The 25,995-nt window shown below is 34.5% G+C and overlaps 4 protein-coding genes across 5 annotated transcripts; all 4 read left to right on the forward strand.

Annotated features, from left to right (window-relative positions):
- Positions 1–6,363: 6,363 nt before the first annotated feature.
- Positions 6,364–11,687, forward strand: LOC129890220 (transcription factor bHLH157). Its single transcript, XM_055965785.1, has 10 exons — positions 6,364–6,801; positions 7,438–7,527; positions 7,782–7,890; positions 8,012–8,053; positions 8,150–8,209; positions 8,644–9,990; positions 10,374–10,475; positions 10,580–10,711; positions 10,821–10,952; positions 11,051–11,687. The coding sequence occupies exons 1-10, from the start codon at positions 6,704–6,706 to the stop codon at positions 11,246–11,248; spliced, it is 2,310 nt and encodes a 769-aa protein (XP_055821760.1). The 5' UTR covers positions 6,364–6,703; the 3' UTR covers positions 11,249–11,687.
- A 1,873-nt stretch (positions 11,688–13,560) lies between these two features.
- Positions 13,561–16,224, forward strand: LOC129888615 (aluminum-activated malate transporter 10-like). The gene is made up of 6 exons (XM_055963564.1): positions 13,561–13,888; positions 13,962–14,102; positions 14,365–14,637; positions 14,731–14,837; positions 15,490–15,633; positions 15,727–16,224. Exons 1-6 carry the CDS (start codon positions 13,561–13,563, stop codon positions 16,171–16,173), a joined length of 1,440 nt encoding a protein of 479 aa, XP_055819539.1. The 3' UTR covers positions 16,174–16,224.
- Positions 16,225–16,942: 718 nt separating this feature from the next.
- LOC129890221 (uncharacterized) lies at positions 16,943–21,796 on the forward strand. Of its 2 annotated transcripts, XM_055965788.1 has the most exons (6): positions 17,077–17,166; positions 18,638–18,831; positions 19,686–19,758; positions 19,936–20,089; positions 20,510–20,551; positions 20,699–21,796. In XM_055965788.1, exons 4-6 carry the CDS (start codon positions 19,966–19,968, stop codon positions 21,577–21,579), a joined length of 1,047 nt encoding a protein of 348 aa, XP_055821763.1. In that variant the 5' UTR covers positions 17,077–17,166; positions 18,638–18,831; positions 19,686–19,758; positions 19,936–19,965; the 3' UTR covers positions 21,580–21,796. The 2 variants fall into 2 exon arrangements, with proteins under 2 accessions (XP_055821762.1, XP_055821763.1); XM_055965787.1 differs by lacking the exon at positions 18,638–18,831 and having other exon boundaries at positions 16,943–17,166.
- A 365-nt stretch (positions 21,797–22,161) lies between these two features.
- LOC129890223 (plant UBX domain-containing protein 10-like) lies at positions 22,162–25,446 on the forward strand. The gene is made up of 4 exons (XM_055965790.1): positions 22,162–23,131; positions 24,427–24,597; positions 24,694–24,897; positions 25,089–25,446. Exons 1-4 carry the CDS (start codon positions 22,340–22,342, stop codon positions 25,317–25,319), a joined length of 1,398 nt encoding a protein of 465 aa, XP_055821765.1. The 5' UTR covers positions 22,162–22,339; the 3' UTR covers positions 25,320–25,446.
- The last annotated feature ends 549 nt before the right edge of the window (positions 25,447–25,995 follow it).

The following is a 25,995-nucleotide window of genomic DNA, read 5'->3' on the forward strand; positions in this document are numbered from 1 at the left end:
TGGGAGTATTTTTCCTTTTAATGGGCTTGATGTGGTGCAAATACAAATTAGCCGATATTTTAATATAATTATCAAATATCAAATTTGAAATCAAAAGAAGATGTGACATTCCGTATAATAAGATTTTTGATAATTGGCGTAAGATAGAAGGAAAGATAAATATGATGGACCATATATTATATAATATGGTCCGTTTCCTAGGTTTAACATAGGCTAGTAGGATTTCATGGAGAGGGATGTGTCAACAGTATTATTTTCAATATTTAATTTAGAAATCTTTAACCTCATTCCTAGTCCTTAAAATTATGAACACATACTAATTTGAGGTTGTCATGGGATTAATTCCTAAAATTTAAATTTTAAATCTATCTTTGATTATTTACTTTATTTATATGAAAGACGAAACATGTCAAATCATGTATGAGGATTGAGATGACGTGATAAATTAAAGCTTTAATCGATTAATACTTTGATGAAAATGGTAACTAATTACCTTGTTATAAAAAAAATATTTCTCATCACATTTGCTTTGAATGATCAATGATGGTTGAAAACTTGAAATGGTTCCCAATGCATCTTTTATTAAAAGTCAAAATTAAATCAACTTCATAAGATCCATGCTAAAACATGCAAAATCAAATATATATGGAGTACTATATTCCAAAATATTAGTGTCATTTAAGCTGTAAAGTACAATTATTCTTTTTTTTTTTTAAAAAAAACAAACATGAGATGATCATTGTGGTTAACAATTAGCACAACAGAAAAGACTTCTTTTGGGTCCTACGCTTCCTAAAAACTAAAAAGATGGATCTTCATAAAATTTTCAAATATAATTATGTCTTTATTTAACCTAAATCTTGGACATCTGTATCTTATTCCATGTCACTCAAATCTTATCTTTCCATATATTTTAGAAATATTATGTAGCTATACCATTGTGTACATTATTAAAGTTTAAAACTTTTGCTAAGGATGTTCGAGATTATTCTCCGTATATCTATACAAGATGATTTTTGACATTTAAGCGTTATGTTATAATTTCAAAAAGAATATTCACCTAATTATCCTTTGGTCTTTGTGGTTATGCCATTGCGTACAAGCCTGTAAATTGAGAATTTTGATCACTAGGAGTTTACTTTGACCTACAATATTTAACATATAGATCACCTAGTATATTAGTTACTCATAATAATCTGTTATAACGGATTAAATTGCATGCATTGATAGTGAAAACTTATATAACTTAATTTTTTTTTTGTAAAGTAGGAGGAAAAGATTGTAAATTTTTAGATGATTTACCAAAAGTTAATGAGCTTTATATTTATTTATTTATTATTTTGCCTTAATTTGAATTATATATGATGGGAATTAGAAAAGACAAATTAAAGGAGCATAGAGAACTTTTATGATGCCGTTGACTTAGGTATCAACGGTGATGATGAAGCGTGTGGTGTTTGAAGCAGACATAGAATCATAAGCCTTGTTGCCTTTTTTTCTCGTGCCGTTTGATATTCGTATTGAAATTTGATTATACAAATTAATTCGTATATTGTAGGATTCATTTTTGAATGTTGCTTTCAATTTAATTTTTTATATTCTCAAAACTCAAATTCAAGACTTCTGATTTGATCAATAAAATTTGCTGGGTAAATGGAACCCAACCCTTTTTTAATTTGTGGGTCTTATTTTGATTATCTTTGTTTAGGCAACTACCCACTAAATATTTGGTGAGGCTGCTAGTTAGGGTAACTTATCATTGCCATGTATAGTGATAAGGGATTTTATATATATATATTGAGTAACGGTAACATTCTGTCTATGACAAAATTGATTAAGAATGACTCGTTTTTAGAGAGTCCTAGTCATATATGACACTTTTCTTGATGGGTCCGATTAAAAATAAATTTGTGCTTTTATTTTCAATTATAGCTTTAATTAGCATGATAATAAACTCTTGATTCTACTAATATGTTGCTATTTTTGTAGAGCTAAGTAAACAAAGAATTCAAAGTGTCTTAGGCCCTTCATTAATCAAATTATAATCTTCTTGATATATACTTCATAAGAGTTGTAGTTGGACGAGCTTGCTAGTTGCTGTCAAAATCAGCTATATGTTGGGTGACACCAACATCCTACTTATGTTAATGGAGGCTTGGTCATGGGTCAGGGTGACCTTGGTTAGAATCATGACAATTGTATATAGTATGTGAGTTATTCAATATGATATATAGCTAGGTTGAATATATATGATTTTTTGTCGATTTATCATAATTTGAATATTGTCACCTTCCTAAAATGTATATTTTTTATTTTTCTTTGTTTGTATCTTAACTCGGTCGAATATAGCATGCATGAAGTTATACCAATTTATCACGACTTGCATTTTACAATTTACCAGCTATGATTCCTCTTGTCTCCATCTATCTACCGCGCTCAACTTAAGGGTATTTTAGTTTAAATTTTTCAAAAAAGACCATCTTCACACAAATATCAAAATAGATGAATAATATTTAAATACAAACGCAAAAATAGTCAGCTCGCTCTTTTGTGCAAATCACCCAATAAATTAAAATTTTGCCTTTATTATTAGTAGAGAATAACTTTTGATCTCAATGACAAAATGAATCACAAAAAGATTACCATTAGCCAATTGATAATTGAAAAGGCTGATTTGGGTTAACAAAGAATGGAGATCAATTAGATTTGGGTGTGCTTAAAGTGTTAATTAAATACTTAGTGAAGAGTAGATTTTGGGTAAGTATCAAAGTGGCTAAGTCAAGATTCTCAAACTATATAGATCAATTAAGATGTTGCATTGGGGACCAATATATACGGTCCCTTTTATAAGTTGTGCACTATAGTCTTCTTTTGTATCATGAAAAATATAATACACGTTCCCTTTATTAGATATTGTGAACATTGGATACCCTATAATACAAACTTTCTATTCCCTTTTTCCCTTGATGGATGGATTTTCCTTAACCTTGAAAAGAAGTGGCATAGTAGTGGACACTTGTATGGAAAGTTCAACTTACTTGTTCTGTTTTTCTTTTTGTTCAGTGTCTGATATATATTTATTTTGGATCGGACCCAATTAAACCTTTTAGGTTTGGAAATAAAGTGTTTTTTATTAAAAGCGACTTCATTCTCCAAACTTGTTTGAAACTTTTGGTTAAGGATTGAATGCTATTTAATTATCACCAAGAAGGCAAGGACATATGTATCATTTACCATGGGTGTACTGAGTATGTATATATAATAGTGTTAGGACCGAAATAATCAGGTGTCATGGGAAAACTAGCAAAGCAAACCTCAAAAGATCATGAATAAGAAGACAAACGAGAAATATATCAAAAGAGACACAAACATTTAACGTGGTTCGGTCAATCGACCTACATCCATAAGAGTAGATGAACAATCCACTATAAATATGAAAGTACAAAATATCGAGAGAGATAACTTCACACAATGCACTTGGAATACAAAGAGGTTCACACAAGTGTTAACATAACACTTGTGTCTCACAAATTTTCTCTCCACATAAAACTCTCAAAGCCCCTCGGACTACATTGGGAATGCTACTAAGTTAGAAGGAATGAATCTCTATTTATAGAGTCATAAACCTTTTTCTACAAGAAAAATGACTAGTCAAATATGAAAACTTTGTGTTTTCCTTTTAGGAAAAGAAAAACCCAATTATACTAGAAAAGTCAGGACAAAAATCCAACAATAGTTATTAAATTCCTTTGAATTCTTCATGTGTATTTATTAAAATTCAAAATATATAAACTTCAAATCTTGAATCAGTTTGTGTTTATCAACACTCACAACTTTCTATGATGCTTGCTTGATTAATTATTATGTTATGCAAAGAAAAGAAGAGCAGAAAAGGGTTGACAACCTATCCACAAAAAAAAGTAAAATGAGTATATAAATGGAATGATGGAGTACTCAAAAGTGAAATTAGATAGACAAAGACAAAAGTATTTTTTTTGAGTTTAATTCATTAGGTTTTTGACTGTGGTACTACTTTTACTGAGGTAAAAGAGTTAAAATACGTTATCATTAATCCATCATAATTCATTTGTTTTCAGTGTCGATGACTTTTCTGATCTTTGCAAAATAAAATGAGAAAGGAAATCGCACATCATACTTAATGGATCGTTATATAAATGTGTTTTTTCATTCATCTTTACGTAATAACAAGTTTAACTAAATAATATAATTAAAATTTAAATAAGAAATAAAATAAAAAATATTATATTTAAACTAACAATATTGTTGAATCTCACGTCGGATGGATATGAGTTACTTCATCTGTTTGTATGGTCTTGGAGGGATTACATTAGATTCAAAGTTTATTAATAACGTATATATCAAAGTTAGGTCCACCTCAATTTATGGTTTATCGATATATGAGACCTTATATTAAATTATTCACGCTCTAAATGTTCAGTCCTAAACGTAATCGGAGTGTTGAGTCCCACATCGAATGAGTATGAGTTAGTTATTGGTCTCTTATCTTTATGTATTTTGGTGCAATTCTTCTAACAAACTAGCTTTTAGAATTGATTTGATAAAATATTCATTGGAGTATTAGTTTAAGCTCTTCATCTTAACACATAATTATTTATTTATAAAATTAACATAGTTTTGGATAATGTGCATGTTGTTCAAATAAGTTTTTTCCTTATTCTAAGCCAGAATTGATCAATATGGCTTATAAATTTCCGATAAATTAATGTCTAATGAAAACAGATGCATTCGTATGATAACATTAAAGGGACTTTAATTAAAAGACTTTTAATTAAGTTTTAATATTTGCACAATCGTATTATTTATTAGGTATAAGTAAATTTTTTGACCAGCATCTATTGATAATTCGATGAAAATGACAACTAAAGGTTAATATTTACTCATAGTATAAAAGAATATGTAAACAATTATATAACTTAAATTCTAATTAAATTCAACATTATTTTCTCTAGACTCAAGAAATCAATGCCCTTAATTATGTTTGACAATTATGCTACATTACCAAGATGATTTTATTTGGGTTGCAGAAGATAATCATATTAATGCAATTTATGATTTATACTTAACAAAAAAAATCTACCATTAAATACATTTATGCATTTGCACCATTTTAATTAGCTGATATTTAGCTCAACTCTCAAACTAGCATATTGATCAACTTATAGGAGAAAAAAAAGACCCCTCTTCACCACTTAGATTTATTTTTCCATTTCTTGTAAAATTTCCCATAAATATTATTGTAACAATATTTGGTTAATTAATCTATCGTTAGATATGTGCAGTATGATTAAGTGATTTAATAGGGTGAGAAGATAAATTAATTAATTGTGATAATACTAATAATTTATTAGCACACACATGTCATGCATTTATTATTATAGCGTAAATATTGAGTGTGGATAAATTTTAAATTTACTTGCACAAGTTATCTCCACAACAAAAAGAAGACATCATAAGTATTTATTTATCAAATTGATCAATGATTTCAATTTAAAATTTAAAATATATAATTTAAATATTTGACAAAACAAGGTTTAGGAATATTTGTTTCAAGTTTTCACTTACAAAATTTCAACTCTATTTTCATGTATAGATAAGCCTTTTTCCTTCAAGGTAACTAAACTTTTCATTAATCACCAAATAGCATTACAAAAGCATAATCTCTACTTTCCATCACAAATTTGGCTGAAATTGTATTTGGCTTGAAATATTATTTCCCCATTTAAAATTTTAGAGATATTTTTTATTAGAGTGAATTAAAGTCTCATATTAATTGGAGAATGAATCGATGATCTGTCTATATGAACTTGTGCAATCCTCTTCTAATAAGCTAACTTTTGGGGTTGAGTTAAACACAAATAACAAGCGCTTTATTCTGGTATCAGAGCCAAATTCGTTCTTGTTTGAGCTCTTGGTCCACACTCTATAATTGAGCTTGGACGTGAGGGGTGGTGGTGATTAGAGTGGGTTAAATTTCAGATCGGTTAAAAATGAATTGATGATTTGTCTTATATAGACTAACGCAATCCTTTCCGGTGAGCTAATTTTTTTGGAATAGGCTCATTGATTAAAAAATAAACAAAAATCTTTTAGAAAAGACAAAAAAAAACAAAACATAGTAAATGCTTAGCAATAAAAAGGAAACTATGTTCCTTAATATGTCCAAATAGTTTCTAATTTGGTCTTTATATTTACTCTTTTGCATAGACAAGAGTCAAGAGTAGTCCCCTCTTTGCCCCCATCCCCCCGCCCACCCCACCCCACCCCACCTTCTTCTCTCCAATCTCTATTTTTGATTATATTTAAACAATATATAACAAGACCCCAAGTATCTTCTATCTCATTAGTCCCAGCAAAAATCTTCCCAAGCTCAAAACTGCTTTTTTTTTGTTTTTTTTGGGAGTGTTACTACTTTTTTGGCTCCAAGATTGCTGCTTTTTTGCTAGTGAATGAAGTTTTTGCTGTTTAAACAGTGAAAAAGAAACACCCAAGATTTGCTTTTGCTGCAAAGTTGCATTCTTGGTTGTTTTTTGGAAGCACAAGGCTCCAAGATTGCTGCTTTTGTGTTATTGAATGAAGTTTTTGCTGTTTAAACATTGAAAAAAAAAAACCCAAGATTTGGTTTTGCTGCAAAATTGCATTCTTTTAGGTCTGAAGAAGTAAAATGTGTGATTCTATGGCAAAAGAGACACTCAAGAGACTTTGTAGAAGCCATGGATGGTCTTATGGAGTTTTCTGGGGATTTGATCAGACTAATTCTTTGTAAGTTTTTTTCCCCCTCTCTTTCTGTCCTTCTCACCATTTTTCTCCTCTTTTACTTTTTCCTCACTTTTTACCTCCAAAGGACTTGAAGTAAAGTACTTTTCTTTCAAAGGAGTATTTGTTTATTTTTATTTTTAGTGAAACTTGTATTTTTTCTCATGCCATGTTTATGATTTACAACTCTTGCACTTCTCTATGGTTTTGGATTCATATGTTTTACAAATACTACAATATGATATTATTCAGCTAACGTTTAGCCATATATTTTGGGAATCATTTTTAAAAATTTATCTTTAAAAATCTATTTAGTAGTGAAATATATTTCAAGTTCTCAAAAAATGGTTTAAAATTAGTTTTGGCATTTTTGGAACTTTCACTTACAAAATTCAATATTTTTAAGTAAAAAATATGCTAAAATACAACTTCAAATTTAAAAAAATGTATCTTTAAAAACTCAAATATTCAATTTTTAGGTTTCTACTTCAAAATTTATGGCCAAAGTGGAACTTAAAAATCTTGAAGGCAAAAAAGAGTTTGCTTTTGTCACATAAATGGTGTATTTTGATCTTTCTATTTCTATTTGATGAAAAAAAAACTTTCATTTGGAAAAGTTTTAACAAATCTTCTGCATGACAGATTATTAACATTGCAAGATGCATACTATGAGGAACAAATGGGATCTGTGATTGATGAAATGCATCTGCAAGTCCATATTCTTGGTGGAGGGTATGCTGAAAAATCCATTTTATATGTAGTACTTTCTCCGTTTTAATTTGTTTGTCTGGTTTTGATGATTTGACACGGAGTCTTAAAAAGTAAAAAGACTTTGAATCTTGTGTCTTACTACTTTTTAGAAAAGTGAGACAAACAAACATATTGAAACGGAGGGAGGTGTTCAACTGTGATGTATTTCAATGGTTTAAATCATTTTAATTTGTAACAAGTTTTCATAATTATGCTGATGATATGATTTTTTACAGGATAATTGGCCAAGCAGCATTTACTAAGAAACACAAATGGATGTTTTCAGCTGCTTATCATGAAAGGCAGATCCCTATAGGATCATCTAATAATTCCAACTTATTCCTGGTAATAATTTGTATCCTTGCTTTCCACAACAGACTTGTTGGAACTTTTTATTTGGCAAAGTTCTGACCTAATAAGAGGTTTTAATAATTTTAAACCTGGCAATTGTAACTTCATTTTGTAGGATGATAACGAGTTTGAACAACAATTTTCAACTGGGATCAAGGTACTTTTTTGTAGTTCTTAGTTTGCATTTTTCAATTCCACCACCTGCTAATGTTGGTTTCACTCTGTAACAAATGATTTTCTTGTTATTTTGCAGACAATTGCTGTAATATCTGTCGAACCACTGGGTGTTCTGCAATTTGGTTCTACTAATAAGGTTAGCAGTAATGTCTATATTCCATAACCCAAGCATAAACGATTAACCTCTTCATATTAAACCCCTCTTTTCTATGTGAGACGCGTTGGAGAAATTCTTGAACTGATTTATTAGTCATTGTGAAGGGAAAACGAATAAGAAAATCGCAATATATTGTTGCAGGCATTCACTACTATCGTAGGCTCACCAATCTATGCTGGTTTAATCAAATTTTGAAACTTCAACTTATATTTTCTTAAGTTGAATGGTTCCTTATCATGTTCATGCGCGTGCTGCTGTATATCTAAAGTAACTGAATGCTCAAGATGTTGGCATAGCATCTCGAGTGTTCCTTGACTGATCAGACCCTGAGATCACATCATCAGACTTTGATTGCTTCAAGTCCTTGCACAAACAATTTTATATGTCTACTTATTTATTTATGTTTTCTGCAGCTTCAAGAGAGCACGTGTTTTGTGGATCAAGCAAGAACACTTTTCCAGGGGATAGGAGTATCACCGACTTCATCAATCTGCGAGAATCTGCATTTTGTGAATTCCACTGTTTTGCCAACTGCAAACAATGAAAGTTTAATGAAGGAATCTTGTTTTCTAGAAGATCTCATTCAATCGGTAACATGCAATGCGGAAAGACAGATTATGAATTCGGATGTAGCTACTTCATTTTTGAGTGAAAACCAGCTTCAGAATGTGAATCAGTTCAATTATTGCAGCAGCCAATTTGATTCTCAACTACAGCAAGAAATGTTCCCATCTGCTGGTTTCTTTACCGGCTTCCAGGATTCCTGTTTAACGTCAACCTGGGAAGATCTCCCATCAGATATGAGCATACAAGATTTCAATAATGTCCTTTCCACGGGGACAAACCAATTTGAATATGGCACAGGTGCAACTCAAAGCTTTCATGAGAGCACAACATTTGGTTCCTCAGGTGGATTTGGAGTATTTGCAAATGAGGATACTACTGGCCCTCTAAGTGAATATATAGTTCAATGTCCCGTCAACCAGAGAATTGATGGAGCAGTTAACACTATCAATGACAACATATTAGATAAGACAGGAATCATTTCAGCCTCTGCTGGTATAAATGAGCAGATTAGGTTTAATGCAGACAGTGATGTTTCTGTTTCAATTCAAAGTTCCATCACCAATGCCTTTGAAACTGTTGAAAATGTAAACTGTTCAAACATGTCTCCCTTTGAGAAAATGACTAACTTAGTTGGTGTAAAGCATGATTCTACAAAACCATGTAACTGGGGTGATGTTTCGAACCCTGTTGGAAGCACTTCCAACTCTGGATGGACCTATAGTAATGCTAGTGAACTCAGATCTAGGCCAGCTAACAGGTTATTCTCCAAACTGGGACTAGACCAGTTTCTGGATGGCACGTTGAGCGGCTCTTGTTCATTTGCTGGATCTGTTTCCGATGGACAGTTGCCAGAAACAAATAAGAGAAGAAGAATTGGAGGTTCTTCAGGGTGCAATTATATTCCAAAGCCTCTAGTTTTTTCTAGCTTTGATAAGAACACAAAGTTGGTGCAACCTGAATGTGGTCTAGATAGGACAAGCAACCTCGAAGCCAAGAGTGAGGTCATCACAAAATTGGATGCAAGTACATTAATTGGAGACAGATGCAGCATCAATGACTGCAAAGGCAATGAAAAATCCTCAAAGCCTACCAAGAAGAAGGCTAAACCAGGGACTCGGCCTATTCCTAAAGATCGGCAGCTGATCTATGAACGTTTTTCAGAGTTGCGAGGGCTCATCCCTAATGGGGAGAAGGTATTGTCTCCAACTCTCTATGTTTTTTTCTTAGGTATAATACATAGCATACACTTAAGCTTGACCTCAGCTGACAAATAAGCACTCCAACTTTGAGTAGGCACATCTAGACTCCTCAACTCGTTTCATTATGTCAGTTAAAAACTCCAACTTACAAAATGATCATCTAGACACCTCCAAAATTTATGTGCCACGTCACCATCGGGTGTGCACCAGACACAATGGAGACGAATTGGAGTGTTTAGTTGTCAGTTGAGGCCAAGTTTGAGTGTCTGATTGTGTATTATGCCTTTTGATCAATGCTAACAGAAAGAAATAACATTAAGATGCTTCTGCTCTTAATGTTTCTACGAAGAACTCATATTTCAGTTGTTCTATGGCAGATGAGCATTGATCGCTTATTACACAGAACTGTAAAGCACTTGCTTTTCTTGCAAGGTGTCACTAAACATGCTGAAGGACTCAAAAAGGCTGAAAGTTTGAAGGTAATAATGAATCACTTTGATTGATTTGATATCTTTGAGCCGTTAACAAATACACACATGCTTCTCACTTAACAGTACGAATTAACATGTTTATCAACTAGCAGGATTCAAAAACTCGGTTAAACTCCAAGTCTAATGGCAATGGAGTTACATGGGCATGTGAAATTGGTGATCAAACAATGGTTTGTCCGCTGATAGTTGAGGACCTTAGTACACCTGGTCAAATGCTTATAGAAGTAAGAATGGCTTTTTTGTTACCTTTAAACCTTTTCATTTAGCCGAGCGTTGATAGAATCTTTAGCTAACATATCATTAACCTTGTACTATGTGTACTCTTTTGCTCAGATACTCTGCAATGAACAAGGCTTCTTTCTGGAGATGGTAGATATAATCCGAGGCTTTGGCTTGAACATACTGAAGGGAGTGATGGAGTCTCGCGAGACAAAGATGTGGGCACACTTTGTTGTTGAGGCTGAGGTAAACACTTAACTGGAAAATGGCATCAATAAATAAAACCACTTCACTTCTCCTTTTGAGCTGTTTTCATCAATTTAAAATTCCATTTTTTCCTGCAGGGTAACAGGCTAGTAACTAGACATGAGATTTTTTCATCTCTTGTTCAGCTTTTACACTTGACGAGTGCAAGTGAAGTCGGTCTGAATAATCAGCTTCAGAATATATCCGGTGGAAGGAATACTCTAGTAAACGATTGCCCACACTCTGCTGTGCCAATATCTGGCAGCTTACCTGAAACAATCCGATGTGTAAGATAGCAAACATTGCAGTTACTATTCTTTTTAGAAAGACAACTGGCTAGCTGACACTTCCAGACAAGGAAATGTGCCATTTTCTGATTTCGTTTTGAATGTCTAGTGAAGTAAACTTGTTCGGGTGCATAGGCGTTTTTGCAAACAACTTCAGGGATTTGTTTGTGGTGACATAGAACACGCGAAGGAGTATATTGAGAGGAAGGTGTCTCAAAGAGTTTTTTCCTTTTCAAGATTGCTCCTTTTTTACCCCTTAGAACACTCGAAAGGATTTCTCTCTCTCTTGGCAGAGTTTGTTTATATGATGTAGTTGACTGACTAGCTAGGTAATTAAAGGTTACTTTCTGATTTTACTTTTCCAATTTCTGTTGTTTCTTCTGTAACTAACTATGAAACATGAATTACTGAGAAATGTTATTACATTAGTCTTTGCTTGACATATAAAGACAAGCATCACCTTGCTGAACATCCATCAGGATCTTTGTTTACCTTCTCGGTTCTTCAAAAACTGCTAGTTTCATTTCATTGCAGTCTATAATGTGTTAAACTAATCGAATCACCTTGTCTAAAAGAAGCGCCTGAAAATACTTTTTTTGTTTATATATGTGGCTGTGAGACTCAACTCATAAAAGCTTTAACTTGGTACAGAGAAGTCAGTTTTTTTCATTTACTTTAGGTCTGCACACAGTGAAAGAAAACAAATTTGAGACTTGATAGTTCATGGTTATGCCTTCCAGGCTTTGGTCTAATGATAAGAGTGTAGCTTGTGATTTCTGGTTAGGTGCACGTCACGAGTACAAACTCTACCACAAACAAAAGCCTGGTAAGCATAGAGGGATGGACTTATTATCTACATAGTTTTGAACTGTGCGCCACTGGCTCTCAAATAGTTCATGGTTATGTTCCACTAATGAAATGGTGACACATGAATCCTCTAACAGCTATTTTAATACTGATGCTGGTAAAGGACATGTGTAATATTGCTGAAACTTACTTGAAGAAAGACAAAAGTATGGAACTATATATATATAGGTTTTTGGCACTTTGATAATGTGTAGAATGGAATAAATGGCAATCAAATTATTGATATTTTTTTTCTCAAATAAGTTCATTAATAGTGGAGATAAGTGATGTTCCATTTCAAAGTTAAAAAGCAGAAAAAACCAATTGAAACCTGAATTATAAAAGCCATAATAAGTTAAGTATTAACTAACATACATAAGTCATTTGTGGCCTAATTTTGTCCCAACTTTGATAGAACCCCCAATACCGAAAGGGTTTTTGATTCACTATAGAATATTCTATTGGAGTAAATATATTCTTAGGCAACCGTGGTGTTGGGTCAATTTATACGCACCTCAACTATTTCACTAAGTATTTACTACCGCACAAGCATCGGATAACTCTTTGCATAAAACTTACCTAATATTTTGTCTTCGCTGAGGTCTGAACTCTGGTCTCCTATAATTTTACTCATTTCATTGATCGCTAGCAAAGGCCCAGGAATTTCATCTGAACACTAGTCGGCGGATATTATTTATATATGGTTAAAATTATTTATATAGTAAATGTTGAATCCCCTTCGACTTTTTTGTGTGTTTACTTCTTCATATTTTGAACCACTAAATGAAAATCGTGGCTCTTCTATTGATTGCTAGTCCACCCTGTAAGTTGCTATAATGTCAATAAATCTTCTATTCCTCTCAGTTTGTGGAACAACAATAACATACACAATATAATCTCAGTAGGTGGGTCTGGAAAGAGTAGGATGTAGGCAGATCTTAGCCCTAACTTGTGGAGAGATAGAGAGACTGTTTCCACCACAAAAATACTTAAACCAAGATAGCAGAAATAGACTATAAACTTTAAAAGCATAAATAAAATGACCTTGCTAGATAAGTTAAATGTAAAAAAAAAAACTGATAGAAGAGGATTCTGATGAGAGAAGCACTAATTAGAAAGGATTACTATAATTAGACAATGAGATGACCTAAACCATACTTTAAAGTAAGGATTAGTTAGTGACCACCAGCTATTTTGATAAAACCCAAACTGATGACATTTAGTTTTTATGAAATTATTTTTTTATTTAGACCACTTATCAGCCAAACTGTAAATGGTACTTGTTTTCTTTAGACCTGATATCTTGGAATAGACTTACAGCTTTATGAAAGCTGCAACTGAGTCATTACCTACTCAAATATTATTTGAAAATCTTTAAATTAATTATGTGACCAAAGTTTTACATCTTTATATAAAGAAGTAACATTCACAATAATTTGTACATGTACACTTGTTTGTTTCTATATTGCATTAACATGGATGCCATCAACAGTGCAGAGTGGAGGATCAAGATGGCTGATGGTTCGTCCGAAAATTTGGCACCAGAATCAAGCCTTGTCACAAGAATGTACCTATCATTCGAACAATTCTTGAAAAATTTGATCTTGATAGTCCAGAAGTTCTTGGAGAAATCATGGAACATAGGAAAGAATGAGCCAAGAAAGGTGATCCACTGTCTTAAAGTCGGAATAGCTCTAAGCGTTGTATCGCTGTTTTATTATATGAGACCTTTGTATAATGGTGTTGGAGGAACTGCAATGTGGGCGGTTATGACTGTTGTTGTGGTTTTTGAGTACACTGTGGGTAAGTAATTACTCTTAAAAAAATCATACTCTTTTACACATTTTGTAGGCTAAGAGTATCAAGAAAATTTCAGGTGCAACACTTTACAAATGCTTAAACAGAGCTACTGGTACTTTTTGTGCTGGATTTCTTGCAATAGGGATGCATTGGATTGCTAATCAATCAGGCAAAACGTTTGAGCCTATAATTATGGGAGCTTCTATTTTCATATTAGGTGAGTGATGTTTGTAAATAAAGATTACTTTTTTGCATAAGGGATATGACTATATGTTGTTTAGACTCTCCAAAAATACTACAACAGCTGTGTCAGATCCTCCAAAAGTGCCCTACTTGGGGAGGGTCTTACATGCGCACATACACATTTTTGAAGAGTCCGAGCAACATAGAGATAATTTTCATATTAGGTGAGTGATCTTTGTACATATGGGATTTGGATTATCTGTTCTAATTTTTTTTTATTTCATCACTCGATTTAGCCTCAGCAGCAACCTTCACAAGGTTCATTCCTGCAGTGAAAGCGCGGTTTGATTATGGCACTATGATATTCATCCTGACTTTCACTTTGGTCTCAATATCCGGATATCGTGTTGCAAATTTGTTGAACATGGCTCACGAGAGAGTATCAACGATCATCATCGGAGTTTCTTTGTGTGTTATTACAAGCATTCTCATATTTCCCATATGGGCTGGTGAAGAGCTCCATAAACTTGTCATTAGTAACTTGGAAAAGCTAGCAGAGTCCTTAGATTGTAAGTATTTTTTTGCCTAAATTAACTTTGGATATAAGTACTAAAATTTCATTACATATTGTTTTTAAAGTTGATCCTCAATTGTCCTTTTAGGCTGTGTATCTGAATATTTTAGTGACAGTGAAGACACAACAATCAATACTAAGAAAATGATAGCTTTCAAGTGTGTGTTGAATTCAAAGGCCTCAGAAGAAACAATGGTAAGTTATTGTCAACATCAAAATAAGCTATGTTGCTCGGACTCTTCAAAATACCGTTGGGTGCGTGTCAGATCCTTCAAAAGTTGTACGTTTTTAAGGATCTGACATGTATGCAACAACTTTGAAGAGTCTGAGCAACATAGTATATACAACTTGAGAACTTACAGAGAAAAAACAACTATTTACTAGTATCTTTTACTGATATCTATTTTATAAATTCCGTTTATTCTTTAAATAGCGATCCTAAAATGGCTTTCCATGAATGGTTGATTTGCACAAATTAGATCTTTCGATGCCATCATTTAAAATTTGACACTGTTAAGAGAAGTCTCGGTAACATAGCCTTCCATGGCAGAAACTGGAAGCACACTCCTGGCAGTTGCCATAATGACTTAATGGTGTGATTCATCAGGATTTCTAAGCAAGGCACTCGGAATTGCCAGGAATATTTATCTGATATTGGCCAAGACTTGTCTTAACAACAAGTTATGGTGATTAGTCCATTATATCCTGAAGGATCGCCAGATTTTGGTTGAAATCCTGGCGATCCATCAGGATTTGTGGCAGTGACTCGTTTTTTGCTTCAAAATTGATCCAAATCAACTCAAATCAACTTCAAATTTAACTGATATAACATGGAATTATTTGCTAGGCTAACTTTGCTAGATGGGAGCCTGCTCACGGACTTTTCAACTTTCAACATCCTTGGGGAAAATATCTTAAGATCAGCGCGTCAATGCGCAGTTGTGCCTGTTGCATTGAGGCGCTAACTAGCTGCATCAATCAAAAAGATCAGGTCATCTAAATTATACTAAAATTTCATTTAAACTCTACGATAGTTATCGTTCATCTAGCTAATTAAAAGGCGAAAATCTTGATTGTGTTATAGGCTTCTGAGTTGTTAAAGAATCAGCTTACTAACGCTTGCCAACAAGTAAGTTCAAGTACAAGTGAGATACTGAAAGAGTTAGCATTAAACATGAAAACAATGAGAAAATCCTCCAGGATGGATATGTTAATACAAGAAAAGAATAGCGCGATTCAAGAACTGGAAACTCTGATGGAACAGCTTACAGGATTACTTATTATTCAGCCAAAGAATGTAAAGGATGATCAAGAAAAGCCAGTTATAAGAACAAGTAGTACTAATGTTATACCTCTGGTTGAAATCATACCAACTGCAACATTTGCTTCATTAGTGATGGAAATTGCCACGAGGATCGAAGGGGTTGTTGATGTTGTTGAAGAAGTATCAAGATTGGCAAAATTCAAACTTGAAGATACTGAGATGATGATCAAACAGAACAAATCAGTCATCAAGAATATCATAAACTAGTACTACTGTTTATAGATAAACCTTATTGATGATTTCGTATGTCTTGTTATGTTCAGGTTACCAAATGCTAGCTCTTGTTGTACAAAAATATCCAATTTCTTAATTGTCCATTTGACATAATTTTTACCGCCTTTTAACAAAGGTCTAATTATCACTTTGAGCAAACTAGAAATCTCATCAGAAAACGTTTGATTAAGGATTTAAATCTTATAAGTGATTACAAAGTCAAGTGACAATCTAATATATATTGTCTATAAGGTTAAGTAATATATGGACAAATAGTAGATATGAGTTTAACATTAAGAATATATAGTGATCGTTTGGTATGAAGCATGCATTAGATTTGTATACTACTAATCTCAGCATAACTAATACACTCTATTCAACGTTATTCTTATGAAATTCATTATAAGTCATCCTTATGAAATTCAAAATTCATAAAATTAACTGAGACAATTTCAAATATATACAATAAACTAATTAGTTTACAACAAATATAACCATGTTTTATTTACATAAAAACATAGCCAAAAATCATAGAATACTATATAATGACTAGACAATATAACTTGCCAAAAGTCATAAAAAATATACATTAACTATATAATATAGATTATCTACCATAATTATTCCAAATTAAAATTCTAGTTTCTCGTCTAATTCTTGGCCCAATAACTTTTAAGCCCAGTAAGGTAGCGACTGGAGCTCCGAGAAAGATAAAGAGAGCCAGTCGTCTTCTTCATTATATGACACCCCCGCCCCGCCCCCCCCCCCCCAAAAAAAAAGAAGAACTTCGCGGGGTTTCCAGAAAAATTGTTGGAATTTTTTTTGCTAAAGTAAAAAAAGCTTCCTCTAAGCTACAGATTGCAAAGTTTTGATCTTTTTCTCTTAATTAGTTGCTTTAGTTTTTGTTATGGCTGAGGCAATTATAACATCGGAAGCAGCTTCAAGTTCGTCTCAGCTGAACTCCTCAGCCCGTATAATTTGTCGGGTGTAAGTATTTTTATTTTTTCTTAGCTTTAATTTCAATATGTAAGTTTGCTTTAGATGATTCAATTTTTCAGTTATTCAGCAAGTTTTTGAGTTTTCTGCTCAATCCTCAATTGGGGTGTTATCAATTTTGGTTCTTGGCTTGTCGTGCTCAAACTAGAAATTAGAAGTAACTTATAATTAAATGGACTCAGTAACACATGCTTGCGTCAGGGTAGTCTGCCTTCATTACACACCTCTTTGGGTGCGGCCCTGTGTAAACAATGGATGCTTCGTGGGTGCGGCCCTGTGTAAACAATGGATGCTTCGTGCAGACCATTTTTAGAATGAAATAGATGAATAGAGCAGAATATATGAAATTTTTTATAAAGAAAATTCTTATAGCTGAACCCAGCTAATTTGGTATTGAGGGGAAGTTGAGTGATTAATTGATTTCGTTGTTGGTGCGTGCGTTGCATCTTCCTGACATTTAACTTGATTTGAGAGTTTTGATTTGTGGGTTAATGCCATTTGTCACTGATTTTCTTTCTCTTTGCAAGTTGATATAGAGAAATGAGTGTAGTTTTTTCAGATGACAATGAAATCAAAAGATGGATTCTTATACATGAAATTTAGTGCAGCCTTATGTATAACAAAGTTGACCAGAATTTGGCGTACTTGGGTCACTTTGTTTGCTGAAGACTCTTAGTGAATGCTAAATGTTGGATTAGTGTGAGTGCGGTGCTCTCAAAAAGCTCAATCCTCTAAGGCTGAAACGAATAGATCAGGAATTCGACCTGGGAGGAAATATCCCCATTCATAGGTCCGAGATCTACATCTAGAGCACAACCTGTGTTGCCCCGAATAGAACATAGAACGACAATAAAACAATAAAAGAGAAGAAAGACAGATATTATAGATATCTACACACGTGTTTAAGCCATACAAACCTTCTTTTCTTATACACTTCACAATTGTATTCTACTCAAAAATTCTAGATTTGCGCATTTCCCAAAAGTCTTCACATTTTGCAGATATATGGGCTATCTCTTTTGGGGTGGGAGAGGTGGGGAAAGGAGGCTTTTATAATCTGCTAGCGGTTAGGCTGATTTGTATAAATTAGTAATATAATGCTATGATCTGAACAAGCCGAGAGTCTTTCGGAAACAGCCGCCCTACCTTTCAAGGCGGGGGTTAGGTCTGCGTACACTCTACCCTCCCCAGACCCCACATAGTGGGACTATACTGGGTTTGTTGTTGTTGTTGTTGTTGTAGTAATATAATGCTTTGACAAGACTGTGGAGTTCATTGAGATAAGCAAACTAAATTAAGGGGAAAAAGGAAAACAAAAAGAAATCGTACATCGTTCATGTCTCATAGCACCAAAGCTATTGATCTGAAACTTCAGGTTCAAATTCGGATTTTTATATTCTAGGACCAGAATGCAAACTGCTCTTTTATGGCCTAATAGTACAAAATTGCCTTTTCGTTACAGTGACCTGCTCGATCTGTCTAAACATTCACCAAGCAGAACTTACCTGGATGGATGTTGGATGAACTTTCACTCATGCCTTACCAACATATTTGACTAGTTCCCCATTCAGGGATTTTGGAGCGCCTATATGATGCCTATCTTAGAAATGTATTATGCTTGAACAATTATGGGCACAGGCAAGCTTAACGTTCGAGGTATTGAAGTGATTATCAGATATGTTACTGACTAGTCCATCTGATTATTATTTTTTTTGATGAAGAGTCCATCCGAAAATTGAACAAGATACTGTACAATTTCAAGTAAAAATCCTTATTGTTTGCACTTTGGGATGGTCAATTGTCTCCGTATGAAGAGTTAAAAATATAAATCTAATACTTTCCTCCTATGGTATTGAGCCGAATATTCTTTCCTTCGCTGTGGGATATGTGAAGGTTGAAAACATTATTTCAGGTGAAAGGGGCTTTATCAATCCCTAGAATTGAACTCACTGAACATGGAAGTTCACCTACATATTTCATCTATTCCTTAGTTCCTTCTTATTCTACATTCTGGGCATACGAGAAGTTATTCACTAAGACAAATATGTTGACTTAAATGACATCATTTACTATTCTGACCTGCCTATTTTACATTCTACGAATGCTGCGCATGAGAGGTCTAGGTTTCTAAGGCGATCTTTTTATTTGGGGGGGTGTATAAATAAGGATTAAAATTTATATAAGAATATGAACACCACTATGATAGTGCATCGAAAGTTACAGATTCTGCAAATCTCCGATCATTTCTATCATGGAATCTACATCATTTATGAATACCAGTTTGCGCCAAAAAGCTGGCAACAAATTACACGTGAGCTCAAGGTTTCTGAGGTAATCTTGGTAAGACCAAAAGAAATGTTGTGTATGAATTGATCCCTATCATAATTTTTTTCCCGTGCTTATTCAATATTATGGGGAAACTGAAAATCTGATATTTTCTTCTTAGCAAGTTGCTTGTCTATCAAAATTGTGAGTGGCTATAATAACAGCAATGCTTACTTTTTGTGCAGTTGTCAAAAGCAATTTTCGCAGTATACCTGCCCTCGATGTAATACCCGTTATTGCTCTCTTCCTTGTTACAAGGTAAGTGGAAAATCTACTCCTTCTAAGTGAAGATGAGCTTTTGCACTTCCTATTTTTTTCCAAGTCTACCTGCGCTGAAAGTTGTTTTGTTAAGCATGTGATGGCTATAAGTCCAATATATTGTGGAGAATCTTTTGAACCATCCTCCCTGATTTTTCTTAATGATATTGGTGGCAGTCTCATAGTCTTCGTTGCACCGAATCCTTTATGAAAGAGAATGTGATGGAGGAACTACAACATTTGCAACCAGATGATGGAAGTAAGCAAAAAATACTGGACATACTCAAACGATTCCACTCAGAAGATGAAGCAGACATCATGGATGAAGATGGTAAGCATTGCTTTGTTGTCTGCAATAATGAATTTATTCCTGCTTGATGTGTTTCCACAGAATGACATTCCATTAATTATTATCCTGTTGAGAGGAGTAATATGAGTCTTGTTTTTGTTTTCTACAATAAAAAAAGAAATTTTATTGATACAGCTTTTGTTGTACTTCACAATAAGGATGTTTGATTTGCTCAACGAGGTTTGTTTCTGGGGATTCTTGTTGTATCCATGTATTTGCTTTGCTATGTGGTTATACAAATAGATCTTATATAATACTCGCTCTATGTTACCATACTTTCACAAAACTAGAGAAATTGTTGAACTGACATAACATTCTACTATAGAGGACAAAATGAGTTAAGTTTTTTTTATTGCTGCAATTCTTAACCATAACTTTCCCTTGTTGATCTCGTTGCATCAGATTCCCTGTTGTCTGAGGAAACTATTCAAAAAGTTCTATCTGGTATGTCCTGAAATTTCAGATTTTGATGCTATTTTTTTCTCCTCTTGGTTCTTTGTGGTTCATTCAAGCTAATTTAATTTTTATTTTTATTATCTTTTTATATTTTTTTGCGGGTGGGTTGTTGTGGTGGCTTCCTTTTGTATGCAGGAAACCAGATAAATTTTGAAGATTTATCTGCTGAAGAAAAGAAACATTTCCAAAGGGCTGTTGCCTCCGGTGAGTTGAGCAAATTGATTAAGCCCTGGGAGCCATGGTGGTTGAACCCTTCTGCCAAGTACATATCTCTTGGTCAGGATGGAACTCAACTAGTCCAGCCACTTGTGAGGGAGGATACAGCTGTGTCTTCGGAAGATGGAATAGAAAGTGACCCTTTGCACGACATTCCACTTGGCCCCGACTCTCCATTACCCTCAGTTAGTAAGCTCAGTGCAGCCAGGCCATCCCCATTATTGGCTGTTCACCTTGTTGACATCATGTACAGTTATTGCTTTACTCTTCGCCTCTACAATGGTGACTGGCAATCAGATCCCATAGGATCAGCCACGGTCTTGTTGAGCGTCTCTTCTGTTCTTGGTCAAGGGGGGCAGCCCGAGACAGTCCTGGAAGCTCTATCACATTGCATGGAGCAAACATGCTCACCAGCCTTCAGACACATGGGTGGCCTGCAATTCGCATTGGGGCTAATCAACGACACAATAACCGTTCTTCATCTTGAAACTCCAGCCTTAGTTTGCTTGCTTTGTGATCTAAGGAGGCTAATCCAACACGCGGAGAAGGATTTGAAGTCAGAGAAGCCCCGTAAGTCCAAAAGTTCTGAAATCAAAACGAAGCTCAAGTCTGCTGAAAGGAAAGTTTATTTCATAATGTGTTGGGCTCACGAGCAGCCACGAGAAGCATGGTCTTCCATCGCAGCTATTGTCGAGGGAGAGAAGAGCCGACTAGTGGAATTCGTAGGGAGTAAGACGAGTGTTCCGAAAATGAAGAAAGTACAGAATGAAGGTAAGCCTCTGATTAAGGAGGTTGAATAATTGACTGTTCCTTCTGCATGAGAAGCTGCAGCAGAAAACACAAGAATCAGTGATGCTTGTAAAGATGTTAAGTTCAGATCATTGAGTTTCGACTTTGTATCATTGCCTGAATTATATATTTACTTTCTCTTTGGAACTTTATTCATGAGTGACTGAAACAATTTAAGAAGAGAAAAGAAAAGGCTTATATGCAGAAATACATGTGCACTTTTACTTATCTGCATTCTCTTTATTGCTCCTCGAAGGAGGTGTCAAGTCAATACTGGACAAGTAAAAATGAACGGATAGAATAAAGTAGCTACCAGAGATTAATTATTTTTGAAAGTTGTGAAAAATGGATACTCTTTTCATCCCTACTTAAATGTCCAAAAAGAGTAACCATTTAATGTGGCTAATGAGATTAACTCTGGTAGTATTGTACTTTTTGTGTTCACTGACTTGTCATATTTTGCTTTACGAGAGTTGATATAACTAATCTTCATAGTTAAATTAAATTAAAATTTAAATATGGGAAAACTATATAAAAAATTACTATAAATTGCACATACAGACAAGTTAAAGTGATAGGCACATTTATCTTTTATCGGCTCGTAAAACTGATAAAACCCAGTCCATTACAGTGCAAGAAGTTTCGCGAATTTCGCTTACTGTCATTTCATCGAACAGATTCAGAGGGATCATCGGAAAATTCTCAATGAATACATAACGGAGCAAAATCATAATCGGAAATTTGGATTGAATTTGAGAAAAATCGGAGAAAATGGGTGATGTAGCTGATAAAATAGCGTATTTTCAAGCGATCACGGGGGTGGAAGACGCCGACTTGTGCACTGAGATCCTCGCCGCTCATGGCTGGGATCTCGAACTGGCGATCTCTGTTTTTACCTCGCAAAATCACCATTCTGCCACTGAGTATGCATCCGAACCAACCACCTCCAGTACATCACCAACAAGCACAAATCTACCGCCGGAAGAAACTGGTCTCGTTGCCGGTGGAAATGGAGGACCGCCGGGGTTAGCTTGGAAGATTATTACTCTTCCCTTATCTATCATTTCCGGTAGTCTAGGGTTAATTTCAGGTGCTGTGGGTTTTGGTGTATGGGCGGCAGGTGGTGTACTTTCGTATTCGTTGAGAATGATTGGGTTTAATTCGGGGCGTAATGGTGAATCTTCTTCACCTTTGGTATCTGTATCTGCATCAGCAGCGGAGGCAATGAGTTTCGTGGATAGTTTTGATAGGGATTTTGGGAGCATAAGGCCGAATTTTATTGCTGAAGGTTTCATGGATGCTTTGCAGAGGTCTAGGCATGAGTTTAAGCTGCTTTTCGTGTATTTACATTCACCTGAGCATCCAGATACGCCTATGTTTTGTGAAAGGACTTTGTGTAATGAAGCATTGGTAGCATTTATCAACGAGAATTTTGTTGCTTGGGGTGGGAGTATTAGAGCTAGTGAGGGTTTCAAGATGAGTAATAGCTTGAAGGCATCAAGGTTTCCTTTTTGTGCTGTTGTAATGGCTGCGACAAACCAAAGGATTGCTCTGCTTCAGCAGGTAAGCAAAAAGTTATATGATTGTTTTGTTTTATTCTCTATTTAGAGTTCATACTGGAAACTATATCTAGAAAGGGGTTTGTATGCTGTATAATATGGTTCAGGAGCTATTATGGTTTAAGCAGATGCAATACTAAATCTAGGACTAAAAGTTGCTTTATTTAGTCAAAGATTAGCTTTATATTAATTATTATGCATTGGAATCTTTTGGACGAAATTGGGATCACTTGAGAAATAAATCCTTGAAGCTTGTGTTTCCACAAGTTCAAGCATCTGTATCTTTTTAGCCTGATAGAGCCCTCAATAACTTGTTAACAGTGAATGCCAACATTAACCAGTTTGTTGACCTACCTAATTTAGCACGAGACACTCTTGAGTTCTAAGCACTCAAGCCTCTATTGTGAGGCCTGAACTTTGTTTTGTTTCCTACTTTTAAAAAAATAGTAACAAGAGCAGTAAACTATCTTTTACCCGTGGCCTAATGGATTGGATACAACATATTTGCTTACATACAGTGCATATCTGGTGTTTCTTATGTCACTATGAAGTATGAGGAAATAAGACACTTTTTGTTAGAAATGTTGGTTAGTTCAAGGATCAAATTGAATATGGAATATAAGATGATATGGTTGCTTATCTAACTCCAAGTAGGTTTGTCTGGCTATTTATTTCAACTTCGTCATACTGTTATAATACTAGTAAGTATATGGAAGTTTCTTTTGAATTATGTAGACTTATAGTGTGTCTTGAGTGTATATAATTGTTGTATGCTTAACTAAAATGATATTCTGATTTTAGGCGTGATCTATCTCTCTGCTTTTCATAGTCAAGATGTGTCCTTGTTCTCTGTTAATTGGTATGTGTTCATGATGTTAAAAGCCATGGTTTTGAAACTAAATACCCCTATGGAGTGTGGTCTGGGGATATCTCTTTCTGTCTCTTGTAAGTGTCTTCAAAGACATTACATTGATTAGCACTGTTTAGCTTTCGGTCCTGCTTTATTTTGTGCTTAACGGTTTGACCTAGTCAATTCAACTTAATAGGAAATGTTCTGTCATTCAATGGGTACATGTCACATGCAGATTTTCCTATGGTTTTATATTAGATCTATTTTTTTCTATTGTCTTAATCCTTCTTAGCTATACCAAAAGAACTGGAAATCGATATCAGATCGTATCTGATGTTTAGTGTAGAAGCTAACTTACTGGATTGGCTTTTTCTAACAAAGCTGGTTCATTGACCTCTCTTTTACTTTGATGTCTTCTTGTATATCATAGTCTGATGAGCACTTTGCAGGTTGAGGGGACAAAATCTCCTGAAGAACTGCTCATTGCACTGCAAAGGGTGCTTGAGGAAAGTGCACCTGTGCTTGTTTCTGCCAGGCTTGAAGCAGAAGAAAGGAGAAGTAATATCCGATTAAGAGAGGAGCAGGATGCTGCTTATCGTGCTGCACTAGAGGCTGATCAGGTATGTACTTTTAGGTTTTAATAGGCTTTACAAGTTCAATTTTGAGAAAGGGTACAAAATTATTTGTGCGTTGCTGAACTGTTCATCCTATACCAGGCTCGGGAGCGTCAGAGGAAAGAAGAGCAAGAGCGGCAGGAAAGGGAAGCTGCTGAAGCTGAAAGGAAAAGAAAGGAGGAAGAAGAGGCTCGTGAAAGAGCAGCCCGTGAAGCTGCTGAAAGAGAAGCTGCATTGGCCAAAATGCGTGAGGAGAAATTACAGTCACTGGGCCCTGAACCTGAAAAGGGTCCTGATGTTACTCAAGTAATCATCTTGTTCTTGTTTCTTTATTTAAATGTGCGTCAGTCTATGCCACAACTCTAGAAACATGATTGTTTCTGTTGGTTTTGAGTAAGCAACGAGAAAACCTGTGAGCAAAATGCACATATTAAATGCAGTAGAAATTGCTACTTTCCAGATGATTAAATTCTTTGTTGGTTTCTTGTATCCTGCAGGTCTTGGTAAGGTTTCCTACCGGTGAGCGCAAAGAGAGAAGATTTCAATGTAGTACAACTATACAATCTCTGTATGACTATGTTGATTCTCTTGGATGCCTGGAGGTTGAAAAATACAGCCTCGTTTCCAACTTCCCTCGCACAGTCTATGGCTCAGAGAAGCTCACTCTGTCCTTGAAAGATGCTGGATTACATCCTCAGGCCAGCCTTTTTGTTGAGTTGAACTCATGAGAACGACTTGCTGTATGATGCAAGTCTTGTGCTAGAGATAATAACTTTTGCTGAAAATGTTTGTATGACAATCAGAATTGGGCAATGAATTCAATTAGATGCACTTTTGTCTACCCTAATTAATTTTTCTGCCACCACTTTATCGTTAAGTTTCTGTTAATAGATAATTGAATACCATGATATATAGTTCAATTGTAATTGGCTGCAAAATCATTTGACCACTTAATCTTAGCAGATTATTGTTATATTGACATGAAACTCGACATTGCAAATGGATTCAGGTACCGTCCTCTGATTGCCTCTTTCATGATTCTTCTTTAGGTAGAGTATTGTGTCTAGACATTCTTCTATAAAAAAAAAACTTGTCCACACCCAATGTTAACACCAACCAATGAATACATGACATGTCTTAAAAATACATTCTCACCTCAAGTTATGACTTATCATGGCAAGTTAGTATGGTTAGATTTAAACACCAAGTGCAGATAAGTATTTATCAAACAGAAATTGTCTCGAGTCAAGTAAGATAGTATAAAAATTAAATCTTGGAGTGAAAATCATAGAATTGTTCTCAAATCAAAGAACTAAGAATGAACAAAAATCATTTAACAAGTACACTTAAATTTAAAGGTAGTACAGGATATGATTGTAAACTAAACACTTGAGGTACTCAAAT

Source organism: Solanum dulcamara, chromosome 5 (assembly GCF_947179165.1).
Source record: "Solanum dulcamara chromosome 5, daSolDulc1.2, whole genome shotgun sequence".
In the NCBI taxonomy this organism is placed as follows: domain Eukaryota; kingdom Viridiplantae; phylum Streptophyta; class Magnoliopsida; order Solanales; family Solanaceae; genus Solanum; species Solanum dulcamara.